The sequence below is a fragment of the Artibeus jamaicensis genome, unplaced genomic scaffold (genome assembly GCF_021234435.1).
Source record: "Artibeus jamaicensis isolate MK-2021 breed Jamaican fruit bat unplaced genomic scaffold, CSHL_Jam_final contig_452, whole genome shotgun sequence".
NCBI classification, from domain to species: domain Eukaryota; kingdom Metazoa; phylum Chordata; class Mammalia; order Chiroptera; family Phyllostomidae; genus Artibeus; species Artibeus jamaicensis.
The window spans coordinates 10,525,089-10,544,575 of record NW_026521837.1 but is presented as its reverse complement, the minus strand read 5'-3'; the positions used below and the strand labels follow the sequence as shown (position 1 = coordinate 10,544,575).

General features: G+C 36.2%; 1 protein-coding gene across 1 annotated transcript in view; it reads right to left on the bottom strand.

The window, feature by feature from the left end:
• The window catches only part of GRID2 (glutamate ionotropic receptor delta type subunit 2), a 1,451,106-nt gene that overhangs the window by 567,498 nt on the left and 864,121 nt on the right, over nucleotides 1–19,487 (bottom strand). The window contains exons 6-7 of the mRNA XM_037162687.2: nucleotides 17,954–18,127; nucleotides 8,193–8,354 (exon numbers count right to left, since the gene is read on the bottom strand). Of these exons, the coding sequence (XP_037018582.2) occupies nucleotides 8,193–8,354; nucleotides 17,954–18,127 (336 nt within the window). The remainder of the gene's footprint in view (nucleotides 1–8,192; nucleotides 8,355–17,953; nucleotides 18,128–19,487) is intronic.

Genomic DNA, 19,487 nt, shown 5'->3' with positions numbered 1-19,487 from the left:
AGCTCAGGTGATCTCACTGGCCAGTCTCTGGTTACTTTCCAAATGGAGGCAAGGGTCTCTGACCTTTCTAGTTTTGCACTGACCAGTCACTGGATGCATGCTTTCCCAGAGAGGAAGTAGAGCAGCTCCCTTCTGCTCCGGACAGATCCTGGTGAGTGTTCCAGCTGTGCACCCCCCTGAGAAGTAATGCCTCAGCCATGAAGCGGGGTCTGAGTGAGTGCCACTGCACACTGCTGTATGCTCTTTTCTAAGGTCCCACAGGATCTTATTTTTTAACACATGTGGTCCTTTGTTGCCTCTCTTTAGAGTATTACTTTTTGTATACTTAGCTGATATTTACTACTAAGCTCTAAATTCCTTTTCAGGTAATCACATACGAGAACTTGAATAATACATTCCACAAGTTAGGCATTTGATAAATATGTGTTAAGAGAGTGACAAATACATGAGTGAACAAAGTGTACTTTTGGGAGCCATTTCGATATTAACAGCAATAAAAAATAGAAAATGATTGCCATTTAATCATAGAACAAGTATGTAAATAAAAATAAGATACCCATGTTGTATGGTATAATATAATACTCTTCCACAATCTGTAAGAAAGATGGTAGACCTGAATGGATTAAACTGACATCAAAATATCCCAGAAAAGTGCTTTTTAAATTGTGGTTTTGAGACACTATTATGGTGGTAACCATGGAGATCCCTTCCTTCTCTCTTCCAGAGCTTTAAGCTTTTATCTGTTTTATTTATTTAATGTAAAAGATGTAAATGCTTGTTGTAGGGTGTGTATAATAACACCATCAAGTTTAAATTATATAATGTGAAAACTCTGAAATACAAATTATAATTAAATGTAGCTTATATTAAACCAGAGAATGCATATGTGTACAAGTAAACTTTTTGCCACAAAAGCTTTTAAAAATGTAGTCAGTACCTTTGAAATACAGGGTCTGGCAGAAGTAACACCTGCTTGAGTGTGGTTGGCAGGGTAATAATATGGGTGTAATAATTTGTATTTTAAATTTGAACATCTCACCTAAAATATCATACGGTGTGCTTAAGTGTGATATTCTTATGTTACAAAATTATGTGCTTATAATTTTGTAATAAAAGGGGGGCATTATTTGTGCCAGACCCTGTAGTTCTCTTGCAGCCTCATCAATGTACACTCCAGCCTCAGAGCATTTGAAAAAGCCATATTATAATTAAGGCACTGCTTATATAATATTAACACTAGAGCTTATACCCCTATCTCTTGGTTCATGTAAATTTTCATTAGCTAAATATTTTTGACAGTAGTGAAGTGTTTACTTCTGCCATGAACAATAAAAAGGGAAAATGGTATGGTATACAGAACTGGAAGCTGAAAACTTGCATTGAAATCTAATTTGTTGTTTCACCAAATTATGAAAAGTCATTTAATTTTTCTGAGGGTCAGTTTTATCTGCTTTATAATTGGGGGAAATAAATAGGATTAATCTTATTTTACCTTGGCACTCTAAAATTGTGTAAGTTGCTAATAAGCAGAAAAAGTTAAGTATAAAATATAATAAAACAAAAATAAAATATATACTTACAGAATTTTTAAAAATCTCTTTTGAAATAAAACCCAAAATATACTTAACATCAAAATACCTGTGGCATCTTTATTAAACCAAGATGCTCCTTATCACCAAATTATACAAGTTTGGAAGGAGAAGCCAAAGCACTTAGCCAAAAAAACGTTTTATTCTCTTACTTTTGAAAATTTTCTCTATCATTAATTTAGGGAAATATTTACATATTTGAATAAAGTGGCAGAGCTAACCTAGAAGCTAATCATTTCCAATCACTTATTTCTAATCCTGCTGTAGCCATGCAACCAGCCTCTTGAAGGAACCACAGTGGAGTGCTCCGATGGGGGTAAAGGCTCTGGCAAAGTCCTGTCTCATACACAAAACTCCAAGCACAGGGCTGACTGCTGTTAGAAAGTCTAACACAAAAACCATGACCCAGAATGCCATCTTCAAAAGAAAGATTGATATCCTGCTATGTGTATAGCACACACAGATTAAAAGCTCTGGTGCCAAAAAAAAAAAGGCACTTTATTACAATGATCTCTATTGTATAGGTTGTAAATTGGCACAGTATTTTTATTTAAAATGTGAAAAAAGTATTTTGTATTTTAAATATGAAAAAAGTGAAATACTTTACTAAGACAACTGAACCTAGGTTAGAAAATTTCTGTGGATCCGAATAATGAGTTTAATAATTTTTTTCTGTTGATGGCAATGGTAGCAGCTGACTAGCCTGAAGGCTGCCCTGACAAGGGAGCAAATGCAACACCCACGTGCAGATGAGCAGAACACACAACACTGATCACCAGGGCTTCAGACTAAGTGAACAGTTTTTCCATCACTGTCAAAAAGTCATCATCAGACAAGGCATGTGATGCTTCTTCAAACATATCTCTGGTAACTGCTATGTCAGACTGACTTCTAAAATTTTCAAAAATTGTAATTAGAGCTGTTGGTTTACCCTTAGATAAAATAGGATTTTTCAGTGCATCAACTGATTCTTCTTTCCAGTTAGAAGAGACAACACTCATTCTTCTAGTATAAGAATGAATATACATGTCACGCCAGGGGGCAGTAGCAGACAGACTGCATCAGAGCTTCTCAGAGGTGTATTGCATCTTCAACATCGATTGCTTAAACTTTGAAAATTTTACTTTTGCATGGGCTTCTGCTAAGCCAATTAACAATTCTGGCTGTCAAGTAAATGCAGCCAATACTGATAATATGTACATACGTTTTCATGAGAGTCTGGCTGACATCCCTGCTCAGCCAAGGCATGACTGCTGTGACTGTGATAATGGAGTCTCTCAGCACTGCCATGCCCATGAATTCTTCCTCCACCTGCTCCTGGCCTTGGTAGTACAGAGTTATAGTGTTGTGAACCAAAGCTTCTCATAGGCTTCAAACTGAGGGTCTAGCGTGAGGATCAAATCAAACCTTGATAATTAACATGTGTGGTAGTTAAATTTTTTTTTTCGTGTTTTATTTTATTTTTAATTTTCAATGGCAATTACCAGTTTCTTTTCTGTGTTTATGAGTTAGTTTCTGTTTTGTTTGTTCATTTATTTTGGTTTTTAGATTCCACATATAAGGGAAATTATATGGTTTTTATCTCTGTCTGACTTATTTCACTTAGCATAATACCTTCTTGGTCCATCTATGTTGTTGCAAATGATAAGATTTCATTCTTTTATATGGCCAAGTATATATGCCACCTTTTTTCCTTTTATGTTATATATCACCTCTTCTTTATCCATTCTTTTCCTTTCTCTTATCTAACCTTTTGATTAGAGCATCTAATTTATTTACCTTTTTTTATTTACATTTAAGCAAGTAGTTATTGCCATTTTATTGCTTTCTGTTGTTCTATAGTTCATTTCTGCTGTTTTCTGATTCTGTCGCTCTCTTTTCATGTATGCTGCTGGATTTCTGTAGTGTTGTATTTGGATTCCTTTCTCTCTTTATTTCTTCTCTCTCTCTCTCTCTCTGTTTGTGGTTACCAGGTGCTTCATATATACCAAGCTGTGTTTATTGTAGCCTATTTTACATTGATGGCCACTTAAGTCTGAACATATTCTAAAATCATTACCATTTTTACTGACCCTCCACATTGATGTTTTTGTATTACTTTACTTCTTTTGTTTGTGTGCATTCCCCAGTTTACTGTTGTTACACATGATCTTCATACTCTTGCCTTTTAACCATTGTACTAGCTTTAGTGTTGGTTATCTACTGCTTTTGTTTGCCTTTGTCAGTGAGAAGTTTTTTCTTTCTGATATTTTCTTATTAACATTTTTTTACTTATTTTTCTTTTTCTTAAAGAAGCCCCTTTAACATTTTTTTTGTAATGCTGGTTTGGTGGTGATGAACTTCTTCAGGTTTTCCTTGTCCAGAAATCTCTATATGTCTCCTTTGAACTTAAATGATAACCTTGCTGGGTAGAGAAATCTTGGTTGTAGGTCCTTGCTTTTCATCACTTTGAATACTTTCTGCCAGTCCCTCCTGGCCTGAAATGTCTTTGTTGAGAAATCAGCTCACAGTCTTATGAGAGCTCCCCTGTAGGAACTAACTTCTTTTCTCTTGCTGCCTTTAAGTTTGTCTCTTTGTCTTTAACCTTTGAATTTTAATTATGATGTGTGGACCTCTTTGAGTTTATCTCTGTGTTTCCTGAACTTTCCCCAGATTAGGGAAGTTTTCAGCCATTATTTTTTCAGATAGAGTTTTAATCCCTTGCTCTTGCTTTTCTCTTGCTGGTACCACTATTATGCAAATGATGTTATGCCTGATGTTGTCCCAGAAGTTCCTTAAACTAGCCTCATTTATTTTTTATTTTTTATTTTTGCTATTTTGATTGGATATGTTCTGCTCTCTTGTCTGCAAAGTGCTGATTTAATCCTCTGCTTCATTTAATCTGATATTGATTCCGCATAATGTATTACTCATTTCAGTTATTATATTCTTCATTTCTTACTTGTTCTTTTTTGTGTTTTTATCTCCTTTTTTGTTTCCTCTCTTTGTTGAAGTTTTCATTGAGATCATCTATTCTTCTCCTGAGTTAATTGAGCATCCCTACAAACAGTGTTTTGACTGCATCTCATAGATTGTTAGCCTCCATTTTGTTTAGTTCCTTTTCTAGAGTTTTTTTCTGTTACTTTATTTGGGATATGTTTCTTTGTCTCCTTATTTTGGCTGCTTCTCTGTGTTTGTTTTTATGTATTAGGTACATCAGCTATGTCTTCCAGTCTTGGCAGAGTAGGCTTATATAGGAGGTATCCTGTGTGGCCTAATGGAACAGTCTCCCCTGTTCATCTATCAGCTGGGAGCTCCAACAATATACCCTGGGTGGGTTGTGCCTACTCACCTTTTGCAGTTGACCCTTGATTACTGTTGGCATGTCAGTGAGTGGGATTGACCCTCAGGTTGACTGGCTATGAGGACTGGCTATGACTTCCACAGACAAGCTGTTGTTCAGAGACTGACCCACAGAGTAGGATTCACTTCAGCAGGACTCTGGTGCCTGCCAAATTCATCCTCTGGGTATGCTGTTTGTGGCACTAATTCGGCGGTACTCTAGTGTGGCCTGAAGCTGGCCATCAGGAGTGTTTGTCTGGGAGTCTCTTGGGAGGGGATCTAATGTAGGCCAAACTCAGCTGCTGCCTGTGACCAGCCCTAGGCACCCGGTCAGAGCTACACAGTGATCTGTGGTTGGCAGCTGCCAGCACTGGGCTTAGAGGAGCCTGGGAGTGGATATGCTGTGAACTGAGGTTAGTTGCCACTAGTGCCAGGACTGGAGCCACTCAGCAGGAGGTACTGGGCACGTGGAGACAAGCTGCTGCTTGCTTTGCTTTCTTTTTTAGATGCCACATATAAGTGAAATCATATTTGTGATTTGGGGTTGTGAACCTTTAAGATGGTTTGAGGAAAGTCCATGGCATGATCTCAGGTTAGCCATTTGTGGGGGTCAGTCTATGAAAAAAGGTTTGGACTTGGATTCATGACAGTGTACACGCACATACACACACCAATAAACATGCTAAAAACTCTGTGAAAGTGCAGTAGTAAATGAAATGAAATATGTACGAAGAAACTCTGACTCTTTACTGAGGACTGTAAGTATGACTACATGGACAGATACGATGTCCATGGATGGGAAGACTTAGTATCTTAAAATTATTGTCAAAAATATTCTTTAAAATCTACATAAATAACAATGGTGTGGGGTTATTGATGATATCTTGAAGAAATGAATGTTTGAGAATTAACCTCTAATTTTGAAAACATAAATGTGGAGATACCTATTCTACCAACTCAAAAAATAAATTACAAAGCTTCAACACAAGAGTGCCTTGGAAACCATTACCTCCCTCTTTACTGGACATTTATAGTACTTAGATCAACTGCAGTGTTTTTTATACTCTTTTTCCTCATCTTCCCAATTATATTATAAATAATTGAAGGACAGATAGTTCTTTAAATTATTTGCCTTTTTTTGCAGCAGCACACGAGTTTTGTAAAATATATATAGCATGCCCATAAGTTAGGCATTCAGTGGGAATGACTACCTGAATGTAATTAAGAACATTATCACTAGAATATTCCCACCCCACTAAAGAGCCTGACTTCACTCATGAGGTTTGGTGCTGTCTTCTTTCCAAGCTTTGCATTCCCTTTCCCTGTGACTCCACAACTGGACGAGCTGATTAAGAACGTTCATCCTGAACCTCCTTTTTGACATCCACAGGAAATTTAAGCCTCACAAATCTCCAGACCAAATAAATGGTAACTTTTTCTAGTTCCAGCCTATAAAGGCCCAACCCATTCCCTCTGCTTGGCTCAAGCCAGACTGGGCCTTCTGGGGCCCACCCTGCTCTTCCCTCGAGTCCCTGTGTGAGCAGCACATTTTCTCTCAGATGTTCTTTGTGTGGGGTATTAGCAGCCTCAATACATGAATGGGATGAGCAAAATGTTCATATGAGGCAAAGCAGCATAACTGGGGGGAAAGCCATTTTTAAGGTCCTTTTGAAATGTGAGACAAAAAATAATAAATTGAACATTTGCAATCATGCGTATAACTCAAACTTAGGTTTCTGAATATGTAGAATGGATACATTCCTTTAAAAAGCATCATTGGACTGAGAGCTCACAGGGACAAATATGCAAATACACTGTAAAATAAAGTTTCATAATTATTGTATTATATCATTGTTTTGATTATACATTTTGTAATAGAAACATTTCATATATTGAATAGCTCCGGGAGAAACACCCCATTCAATGGTGTCTTTCTTTTCCTCCTACTGATGCTCTCACTAAATACGTGTCACTTAAGCCACCTCCCAAACTATTATTCTGTCTTTGAGACAGCTTCAGGAAAATGAATATATTCAAGTTCTACATCCTAGTCAAACCATGAATTAATAAATTGGTAGGAAGATAATCATGTTGAACAACCTCTCTTGGATCCATTACCTGCCAATTCTCTGCATAGAGAGGGAGACTCTGGCAGCACCTTGTGTTTAAATTTGACTTACACATTTTCAGTTTAAAAAATACTTACCTGCCAATATATTTGATACATTTAATTCTCAATCACTCCTGTTGACAAGAACCTAAATCTCATTAAAGTGATTCTTTTGCAAAGAGGAAGCAGTACCAAGAGAAAGATACAAGCTAATCTCCATTTAAAACATTTCTTTCTTCCACTTCCTGGTTTTTGTACATCTAGTTCACTTCTAATGCTAAAGTTTTAGATTTTTCTCTGAATTTTTAAAGTACATCCACATTTCATTTGACTAGCTTTTTCTCTTTTTGTTTCAGGAAAGGCAAACATATGCAGAAAGAGAAAAGATGGGTAAAATGAAGAACATAAACTCCCAAATGGCCGTCTCCTCTGTGTAAAGGTACTGGAGAAATTTGTTTGTTTTATTAATCATTTCATTTTAAATCTAAGAAGCTGTGCGAGACAAATGGAAAATGCCAGCAAGGATGACATGACAAAGAGGCTAATAAACTGCAGAGTGTTCATACTACTGAGAGGAGCCGAACAACATAAACTGCCTCCTGGGAATGGAACAGGCAGCCCAGCCAAAGCAGGTCACAGCCAGACGAGTGAAGAAAAAGAATGCCATCAGATACCAAGCAGTTTACAAATGCTGCAAATTATTAACTATGAATCATACCTTTATTATAACATAAATTAAAGGTCATCTCATCTGAGGCCTTAACCATAGAGCCCCTGAATGAAAAAACAGTGAACCCTAGTGCTCAGGCTCCATTTTTTTCTACTGATGGTGCAGTATAAAGAAAAAAAATTACACTTTGTGACAAGCACTAAACTAATTTAAACATCTCTAACTCGAATGATATAACCAAAGCAATTTAAAAATACTTCAACCATTAACTTTTTATCTGCATAAAATTTACATTACAAATAAAAAAGGGCTCCCTGGTTTGTATATGTGTGACTTTGTGACCCTTTACTTTTAATATTTCATTTCTCCATTACACTGTTTTGTGCTTTGAATTGGCAGCACATGAGAGGGAAAATCCTTTTAAAAGATAATCATCAAAAAACGATCCATTGTATCTTCTTTACAGAAAACTAGGAGGAGTGATGTGCTAGTCAGAAGTTACCTTCTTGATGGTCTCCAGCATGGAACGCCCTCCTTGCCAGGGCTTGGAGCTCTTCCTGATGCATGACAGACTTGCCATGCTATGCCACTTCCGGTCCTCCAGCTTCTTATGGAAAGCATTAGCAAGCAAAAGCACCGTGTCATATATGTAAAGGTTTGAAATCTGAAAAAGACATGGCGCAGTAATTAGAATCACCAGCACCAGCCATCAAGAACATGAAAGAAATCATCAGCTCAGCTGCCTCCATTCATTTCACATAGATGGTTGGTTTGCCTGGTTATTTATTAAACAGAAGAGAGGTTTTTTTAAAAAAAATTTCTCAGGATATTTTGACATTGAGAATGAAGTCTTCTCTGACTGTATGCTTCAATTGCTTTTTCGGCTTATTTAGGTGTGAAAGAAAAGATTTTTTTAAAAAAAGAAGTTTCAACAGAGGCAAGGAAGGCTGTTTGTGTCAGGCCTTAGAAAATCAATGGCCTTTATTTCATTTTGAGGAGGTTAGACCTGGGGCTTAAGACTGGGAGGACAAACTGAATAATACATTTTCTGAGTATGTCAAATTTTTGCATTCCGGTTATTCAGGTGGAGAAATATCAACTCGATCTTACATACAAGAGGAGTGTGACAGATGTATAAAAAAGGAAGCAGCTATCTGCGTGAACATTTATGTCTATGGGGATTCAGTAATGAAAGATAAAGGGGAACAGTATCATTCATAAACATTGCATTGGTCAAGAATCTATACAAGATTATACAGGTAAACACATGCATTGCAATTCATTATCATTATACAAACCATACACTATTAACTTTGTGAATATGTGTTTATGCTAAAGCTTTCTTTTTCTATGGCAACTATATCATTATCTTCCTTCTATGTACATTGAAAGAGAAATTACAACAATGTTTGCTAAGAGCTACTGAACTCTTACATCTAACTCTTGCCAGTATTGCTACCCCTACCATCGACTACTGAAGGTGTTTATTTTTCAGATAAATTAGAAATTATTTAGAAAACATAATCACCAAGAGATATCCAATGTCAATAAAAGCTGTTAAATATTATAGCCTCTCTGAAGAAAAAAATCAAACATAAAATAAAAATGAGCCATCAATGTAACTGTGAAAATTAAATCTATCTTAAAGCATTTAAATTCTCTCGAACACTAAAGTGTCTTAGCACTTTTTTTTTCACAAAAACAAAGCGGATGGTCTATTGATTGCCCTTTGCTTATAGTCATGAAGGAATCTTATGAAATTGTCTACCTCCATCACAGAATAGTATTAAGTTCAACTATTAGAACAATGAAAGTTTGATATTATTAAACAACTGTTAATAAGCATTTCCTAACAATGCCTTGTGAGTTTTCCTTCATTAAAATTTCAGTAAATCTTTAATCATTTGTGTTTTTAAGCATTATTTTATATGTGTAATACTTATGGAATGTAGTCCTTTCTTTAAAGAGATATCAAATACTCTTATGCACTGTGTGAAATACTAGTTTGTTCTTTATAAGGAAATATGAGGGGAGGTTATTCCCCGCCTCCACTCCTCCCCTCCAGTCAACACCGAACCTGCCCCTCCCCCTGCTAGATAATTACTAGAGAGACTGGGAGCAGGGAGGACAGAATGTGGGAGGGGCTTTGGCTAAAATCCACAATAAATGAAGAATGAGACTTGAAGTTAGATATAGTTGATGAATAAAAATTTAGTCTGAATTAGACTGTGAAGATCCAAAAGGAAATCCTAGAAAAACATGAAGGATGAATAGGCTGTATCCAAAAATCCAGGATAAATCTTTCGATGATCTCTCAATAATTTTCAATTATCTGGCTTTCTCTGACCTCTCCTAGCTCCATGCCTCAAATCTGCTTGCTCTAATCTCTCTAGCTCTAGTTTGCTTCTTCCTCTGACTGACTGCTTCAAGTGTGTATATGAAATTATAGTGGATGCATTCTTTGATGACTTTTTATCTTTCTCCAACTAGTTAATTTCCTCTAAAACTCCATTCCTCAGCATCATGGTAGGTGAATTTTACCCTAACAACTATCAGAACACTCCCCACTCCAGGGTTTATTGGGCAGCGTTTTAAATCTCCTATAAAACTGAGTGCATATTTCTAGTGAAACATATAATGCTAAGATTTTTTTATATCGGCTTTTAACACTAGAATATGAGTTCCTTCCAGACTGGGGCTCATATGGTATATATTTTTCTTCTTTTTACATTTGTTTCTTTAATTCTTTATTTCCTATTGACTTAGCCTGGAACTTAGTAATCTGTTTTTTGATAAATAGGTTTTAAAATGAATGGGAAAAAAAGAATGTCAAGTTTAACATCAGATAGGTTTGACAGAAGTTAAAAAGAGAAAAACTGAACACCTTACACATCTGTGGCACGGTAGCTTTTGCACACCTCGAGACCTGTCCTTTGAGCATCCATGCTGGTTTTAACAGTGAGTGCTTCCCACTCAATATGTGACAGGTGCTATTATCAAATGACTGCCTCTGCTCATTTGCCCACATTCCAATGGCAGGATCAAAAGGGTATGATGACATTCTCTGAGCTTTTAATTAAAAGCTCAGAGAGCTTCTTCTTTCCCTTCTTTCTTTCTTTCTTTCCCTTTCCCTTCTTCTTACCCCTTCTTTCTTAGGTGAATACATATTCTCTCTGGGGTTCATGCTCTTTCCTATGTCACACTGTACAGCCATCATCCCTGACCTCCTGGTCACTCATGAGGTCTTTGACTTCTCCCTCACAACGATCCCAAATTCCCTCTTAGCATTAAAAAGATCTTTGCTGATCTTTTACTATAGGTGATCTTTACTTCTCTTCTGCTACAACAATATAAGTGACTATTCACTGGACGCAAACACATACCTCCTCTAATATCTTTTTTAATCCTCATTTGATAATGTGTTCATTGATTTTAGAGAAAGAGAAAGAGAGAGAGCAACATCAATGTGAGAGAAGCATGGATAGGTTGCCTCCCGTATGTGCTCTGACCATGGATCAAACTCACAACCTAGGTATGTGCCCTGAGCCTGCAACCCTGATCATTCTCAAGCTAGGTATGAGAATTGAGCCTGCAACCTTTTGGTGTATGGGACAACCAACTAAACCATCCGACCAGGGCTCTAATACTTGTATCTTAAACACCAGTGTCTCGCCATCTGACCAATCATTTTTCTTCACCTTACTGTGATTACACTCAGTGACTTTTTTTGACCTCAGTGAATCACCAGTGCCCACCTTGTCTACATGACAACCTTCCAGAATTGGACACCACCTGTTACTTGCTCTGAAATATCTTTACTTAAATCATTAATCATCGGTTATAATTTCCAGACTGTTCATCTCAGCTCTTTTGCTCTTTCTTTTTCTTCCATTTCAATGTTTCTGTTCAAAGTTTAATAATCAGAACTGACACATTATTGCAGATATGTTCTGACTAGGAGAGGAATAAGGTCTATTTCTCTTTATCTTAGCAAAACGCTTCTGACACAGAGACCAAGATTACATTAGAAAGGTTTGGAGCACATATGACTTGTGCTGTGCTCATACCAAATCTAACTTCATCTTAACAGCCTTCAATAAGCTGTCAGACAAGGTCTCATCCACCTAGACTTCCTATAATTGATTTTGAACCTATACTTGATATCTGTGAAATTTCAACTTTTAGGTTTATTATTCAGTATAAATTAACAACTTGGGTCTTGATTATATAATACAATGTAAGTTTTCTCTTCTAGCTTTATGTCATTTACAAATTTGATAGGCATATTTTACTCGTGTAGTGATAAACATGTAAAAAATATTAGGACCACGAATACAATCTCCTGGATGACCACAGTGAATTCCTTGCACTGCAGTGTAGAATACTGATCAGTGTGGTTTGAGTGTTCCTCTAGTTCCACACTTTTCAAACTGAGGGTTATAAAAGCCTTGGTGATAACAGGAAGTATAAAAGCCTTGGTGATAACTTGTAGATAACAGGAAGTATTCAAAAGTACAGAATATGTCAAAGCTATGTCTGAGGCATAGAGGTTTTGCTTGAATATTTAGAAAAAATACCTAGGTAATTTATCTGGTAAATCATTTGAAATAATTCATGTGTTATAACTTTTAAAGATAACAATGAGACTTTAATATATTTTGAACTCTTTAAAAAAACTGAGGCCAAAGTGTTTACTCTCTTCTGTTTTTAGGAGTCTTTTGGTCAAAGTGTTTGACTGACATTAATCTATCTAGATTTTTTAATGTCTTTCCATAAGGATTTCATAAAGAAAATTTGTGGACTTCTGCCAAGATGGAGGCATAGGTGGAGATGTCATGCTTCCTCACACAACCAAGTTTAGAGACAACTAAATATTAGCAACAGAGAACACAGCCAGAACACAGAAAATTGAACTTTTCAGAAGTCCGTTAACAACAAATTCTTCAGCCTGACCGGTAAGAGGAGCAAAACCAGCAGCTGGAGGAGCGGGGTTGCACAGGAAAACTCCGTCAGACGGACTCAGATGCTCTGAATCTAGGCGCAGGGTTGGACCTGGTGGGCAACTCAGCGAGCGACCGTGGGGAAACAGCATGGGAGCAGGGCTGCGGGTTGACTGTGGTCTCGCATCCATGTGTGGACAGACAAGCGAGGGAGTGGGCGATTGGACGGGACCCAGCAGGCCCCAATGGCAAGCGGCAGTGGAGGGCGCTGCCATTTCCCCACTCTGACCCCACCTCCACATACAGCGTCATAACCCAGCGACCTAAGTGGCCCTGCCCTGGTGAACCACCTGAGGCTCTGATCCTCACCCAGCAGCTAGAAACAGCAGAGGGGGCCGCCATTTCCCCGCCCTGACCACGCCCCCACATATGGCATCACAACCCAGCGACCTGGGAGTCCAAGGCTCTGCTCCTCATACTTAACGGGCTTGAACAGAACAAAAATGGCTCAAGAAGATCTCAAAGCCCCAGAGCCTATAAATCTAAGCGATAAAGAAATAGCAAAACTCTCAGACGCACAGTTTAAAACACTGGTGATCAGGATCCTCACAGAACTGGTTGATTATAGCCACAAATTAGATATACATATGAAGGTGAAACTAATTGAAATGAATGGAATTACACAGAAAATCAATAGTGATGAAAAGGAAACTGGGTCTCAAATCAATGGAGTGGACCAGAAGAAAGCAAATAATGGCCAAACAGAAAAGAGTCAAGAAACATCCTTCATTCAAAAAAATGAGGAGAGGCTTAGGAACCTTCAGGACATCTTTAAACACTCCAACATCCGAATTATAGGGGTACCAGAAGGGGGAAAGGAACAGCCATCAGTGGAAAACTTATTTGAACAAATAATAAAGGAGAATTTCCCCAATCTGGTAAAGGAAATAGACTTCCAGGAAATCCAGGAAGCTCAGAGAGTCCCAAAGAACTTGGACCCAAGAAGAAATACACCAAGGCACATCATCATTACATTAGCCAAAATTAAAATGAAGGAGAGAATCCTAGAAGCAGCAAGAGATAAGGGGACAGTCACCTACAAAGGAGTTCCCATCAGACTGTCAGCAGATTTCTCAAAAGAGACCTTACAGGCAAGAAGGGGCTGGAAAGAGGTATTCCAAATCATGAAATCCAAAGACCTACAACCAAGATTGCTCTATCCAGCAAAGCTTTCATTTAGAATGGAAGGACAGATAAAGTGCTTCTCAGATAAGATCAAATTCAAGGAGTTCATCATCACCAAGCCCTTATTATATGCAATGCTAAAGGGACTTATCTAAGAAAAAGAAGTTAAAGAAACATGAACAGTGAAAGGACAGCAAACTCACAGTTATTAACAACCGCACCTAAAACAAAAGTAAACTAAAAGGACAGCTAGATCAGGAGTGGAAACATAGAAATGAAGATCTCATGGAGGGTTAGTGTTAGAGTCAAGAAGGAAATAAGTTGTTTGTGCTAAGCTGTTTGCTCACTCAAGCCTGAGTAGAAACCGCACCCACCCCCAGGCAGGTGTTCCAGAGAGTTAGGAATTGGTCAAAATGTATAGAGGGCTTCCATGTGTCAGGAGTTGTTGTTAAGTGCTTCACATCTGAGCTCGTTTAGCCTATCGCTAACTGCCACCTTTCCTTCTGGAAACCCGCTTGCTTGCCCGCTTCTATAAAAACCCTAGTCTGTAAGCGTTAGGCATGACTCTCATTTGCAGCCATTTTGGCACCATGTCTCCGGACACCCCGAGAGTTCGTCCCTGCACAAGTAAAACTTTGAAACTTTGGCCAATAAAACATCTTTGACTGCCTGACCGTCTCCGACCCTTCTTGCTTGTGAGAGCGGAATGTAACAGCAACAGGGGAGTGGGAGGAGGAGAAGGGGGGAGAAGGTACAGAAAATAAGTAGCATAGACAGTAGATAGAAAATAGATGGGGGGCAAGAATAGTATGGGAAATACAGAATCTAAAGAACTTGAGACACATGGTCATAAACTAAAGGGGGGTAATGGTGTGAATGGGGGGGTAGGGTGGAAGGAAATGAAGGGGGAAATAAAACAACTGTAATGGCATAATCAATAAAAATAAATAAATAAAATTTGTCACACTACATAAAATCAATATACAATAAATTTATGATGTTATCACTACCTAAAAATATATTAAATAGAACTTAGTTTGGCAGTGCTTGTTGTTTGGCAAGGTTTGCTGTATTATTTAATATTCCCTAAATCATATATATATGTAATAACATATTCCATAAATGACACAATATTAATTTGAGTATATTAAACTCCAATTATCAGGAACTTTTACCTCCTGTTTAAAATTTGAGACATTATACAATTGTCTTTTTGTGCTTGAAAATCTTCCCAAGTAGTTCTCTAGCATTTCTAAATTATAACATTGTGATTATATTCACTTGTTTATCTATTGTTCTAAGCAATTATTTTTGAAGCCTTATCTCCAAACCACTTTTTTTTCTAAAACATTGATTGCTTTTTCAAATGACTTTCATTTTAATCTTCCAAGTTGAAGACAATTTTTTTTAGATACAGAAGACAGAAGTGAAAAGATTTAACTATTTCTATTTTCTCTCCATTAGCAGCCAAGCTAACCTTAATTTCACTGAGAATTAAGCCCTTTTCCTTTTTGTTTTGTATATTGCTGGAAACTCTGTTTGTGGCTAAAAGGTGTCTTTAACATTCATTTTGCAACGTCAGCTAATCCTTGATTTTATTCCTTCTGATATTAATTTAAAGAGTCAGGAAACTAGTGTTTGATTCTTTCTAATCTCCCTTTTTTTCATGTATATTAAAATATATAACAGCCAAGAGAGTTATACACAGGCCCATTGTACCTTGCTCTCCTCTGCTGCATTGATTATTGTAATTTTATGTTGGGTTTTTATTTTTAGAGCTGACTTGAGTCATATTATCAAATCTCTACTTTTTCTGAGTTACTCTTAATTGTACCCTGCTGATGAAAGTGTCTGTGATCATATTTAGCTGCATTGTTTTATTAATGAGCTGCAAGCTGAGTGGGTTACTTCTCCTAATTGCCCACTCCCAGATTTTTGGTATTTTTCTTGTTGCTTTCTTTAACTTCAGTGTGATAACATTTTCACCAAGACAACCTTTATAACAAATGCTCTGCTTTTGGTGGAATATTTTAAATTCAAGTTGTTCTTTTATACATTAAATATTTAGTCAAATTTTATTGCACATAAAAGGAAGTTAATATGTAATAAATCTTCAAAGAAAAGCAATTATCTTGATTTCTTTCACCTGTGGGTTTGTGGGGAGTAGGATGAAGGTGTAGGGCAGAGGGGCGGTGCTTTGTCTACATCCTTAATTCATCAGACAAGCCTGGGAATATAAACATAAATAAAATATTTGTTTCCTTGATTTCAAAAAATCCTTAATATTTTAAAATTTTCTGAATCAAAATTTATTTATGTTTTTCTAAATTTAAAATTATACTATTTCCACATTAATTGTACTCATGACCAATTAATATGGAAAGCTGGATCATTATAAGCATGTTAATAAGATTGGCACTAAAACTTAAACAGGTCTTGTTTAGGCTTCAGAGGGACTTATTTTAACCATTGCTTTCTCCTTAATTACATTCAAATCCACAAATATTCACAAACGTGCAAAAGCACTGTGACAGGTGTGATTGAGAAAATGAAGATAGACTAGTACTTTATGGAAGTTTATGATGCCAGGTCCTAGAGGGAACCTCGTGTAAAATAGGCCAGGTGCTGAAAGACAAATACCATATGATCTCACCTTTAACAGGAAGCTAAACAACAAAACAAACAAGTAAGCAGAAAAAAAACAAAGACTGATAGAGAAAAGGGGTGTGCGGGGGAGAAGGAAGGAGTTAAGGGGAAAAGGGGGGGATTTGGAGGAAAAATAGGAAGAAGGGGGGGGGGGGTGGGGGAGGGGAGGGGGGGAAATGATAGAAAAATACTAAATAAAATTTAAAAAAAAAAAAAAAAAGAGCTTAAAACCTAGTAGGAAACAGGAAGTTCTATAGACAATGATCCCTAAGTCAGCTGCCCGGTCAATATATGCAGCTTATCACAATGGTAGTAAGTTTGAAGAAATAGTTGGATACTTAGTAACTCATCTAAAAAATTAATCCAAAAGTAACTGAAGAGGGGGAAACTATGGATTTATCCTTCAAAAGAAGAAGCGATTTTGCAAAATTACCTTACTTATTGGGCATGAACTAATTCTAATAGTTCTTCCAAAATGTTCAAACGGAACATCTCTAAATACTAAAACATTTTTAATATTAAACATTTTGAAGGAACAGTTTTCTGAAATATATATTTTTCTGACTTCCGAAATTGACTTCGACTTTAGTCTTTGTTAGTATCTCAGGGGCACTGTTAAAATACTGACTAACATGCTCGCGGCATACTAAAGTGATACCCTCAGGAACTGTGTCATGACACAGAGTTGTTTTCACAGGAAAATTCCTTCACTGAAAAGGTATTGAATTAGATTATCTGATTGATTTCTTTTCTCCTGTCTCTTGCTTTGCTACAGAGTGCTCCTTAGGACTCCCTACTGTTGTCCCTGCATCGGCCTTTTGTAACATCTCCTTCACACTGTCATACTGAGATCTCCTGTGAAAGGTCTAATAAGATTTTTCTTAAGAGAAAAAAAATAGGCTCTGGGAGAGTATTTAAAGGGCATTTTTATGAGTAAGCTTCAAGGACTTGGGATTTTTTTATTTTGCTGCTCGGAAATTTCATTTATTTATTCCCAATTTTTTTTTTTGTATTCTGAATAGTGAAGATTACAGCTATATTCTATCTGAGTTAAATATGGCTGTTTAATACTATAGCACTTTTTTACATTTCTAAACAAAATTTTTGTGAAATACTTCAAACTGGACACTAATCTTTAAAAAAATTCTATGTCTTTGTTAGGCCAAAAATGAAGTCATTTGGAGTATCAATCTCAAATCCCACCATGAGAAATATTAGGCCTATAGCTACATGCTGAGAAGGAAATAATCTTTACTTATTACATTACTATTAAACAAGTAGATATTTTGCTAAAACAAAGTTAGAAACACCAAAAACACAGATTCTTTGTGCTCTTCTTAAGATGCTTTGACTTAATAAATTGCTGGAGAAGAGAAATAGTTCAAAAGTTTCATACATGTATAATTTTAAATCTAATACAACTCAGAAAACTCTCTCTAAAATTTCCCAACAAAGCATCACTGGAAGAAATACTCTGATACTAAGAATATACCTCCATATTCTGAGCAAATGGGTCCTTTGGATCACACAATGTTGAAGATATTCGATGATTGCCACGGAAACATCGCTGACTTATATTCTGGGGGACTGGGAATGTCTGCCGAATGATAGTCAGCCTTCCAATTGACCTTCTTACAAGTTCTTGTACATCTACATCATTTATTTCCTATAGGATAAGAAATGCAAGAATTAGAAATACTTTAATACAGTAAGAGAAACACAAAATCTATTAGTAAGTTGTTACCTGGAAATGCTAAGGAATCATTACTGTAATGCACTTGCTTAATGCTTAGCCCTCATCCAAAAGAAAACAACATACATTCATTAAAATGATCAACTCATTTGTATTTGCTGCCTGTGCTTAAATTATGTAAACAAATATTTAAATGATTCCAAATAGAGCAATTGACTTAAATATACTTTATTAATAAAATTTATAACTTATTATGTTTAACACTAGAAAAATATATGTCGTCTGCACATCAAAAAGGTCACAAAATAAGTTGCTATTGTAATTCATTATTTATTAATGGATTTCAGAGTACTTTGAGTAGCTAGGAAGATACTTGCAAAGTAGAAGTAATATATTTTGTTTTTAGCAATGAAAAATGAGGCTCTTTTATAAGGCAAGTAGAGGGAGCAAGAGGAGATATTTTTAGAGACTTTTCCCAATAATTTCTTAGAATTGTCAGTGTTAACCCATACATATGTTTAGGTTAAAAATAGATTAAACAAAGTGCTCACTGAATATTGAATAAACAAGTTAGTATGTAATTGTGGTCCTAATATAAAGATGAAAAACTGTTGATTAATATAGTGTGAATCAGGATGAGTGAATGAAGAAATCCAGTGTCCTTGATCCAAATTAATGCTATTTCGTATGAGCGCTTGCTAAACTCAAAGGTGTTTTACACTGTCTTCTTTGTCCCCTCCTAATTCCAGACTTAAGTTTTAGAATTTAACTCAAACATGGATGTAGAAGCAATAAAAATAAAATATTTTATAATATACATCTATTCTAATTAGAATTAGAATAAAATTATCTGAATAAATTTTAGTTTTAAAGCAGCTTTTACTAAAGCAGTTTGTACTTCACATTCTCCATTGGAACCTCTTAAATGAATGAAGACTTGGCAATTAACAAATTGTTAGTTTCAGTACATTCTTATGGCAACAGAAATAAAAGATTTGACACAAGATAAACCAGAATGCAGGAAGTATTTATCAGTTTGGGTTCAAAGAATTATTACAGAGTAATGAAAGACAAAAAGACTATTTACAGATATGTTTTATTCTTTACTGGACTAATCACATAGTATTTTTCTTTTAGCATATATTAGCTTTAAAACTTAACCCTTATTTATAATCATTATGAAATATAGATTTTTCTGAAAATAAAATAACACCTGCTGTCAGCTATATCCAGTAAAATACCCGTGATTTTTGGTTGATTAAGCCTTAATGTACCATGAAGTAATGGTTTTCTCAGTTTAAAATGCTGTCTTTTTCCTTTAGTCTGTGTCATT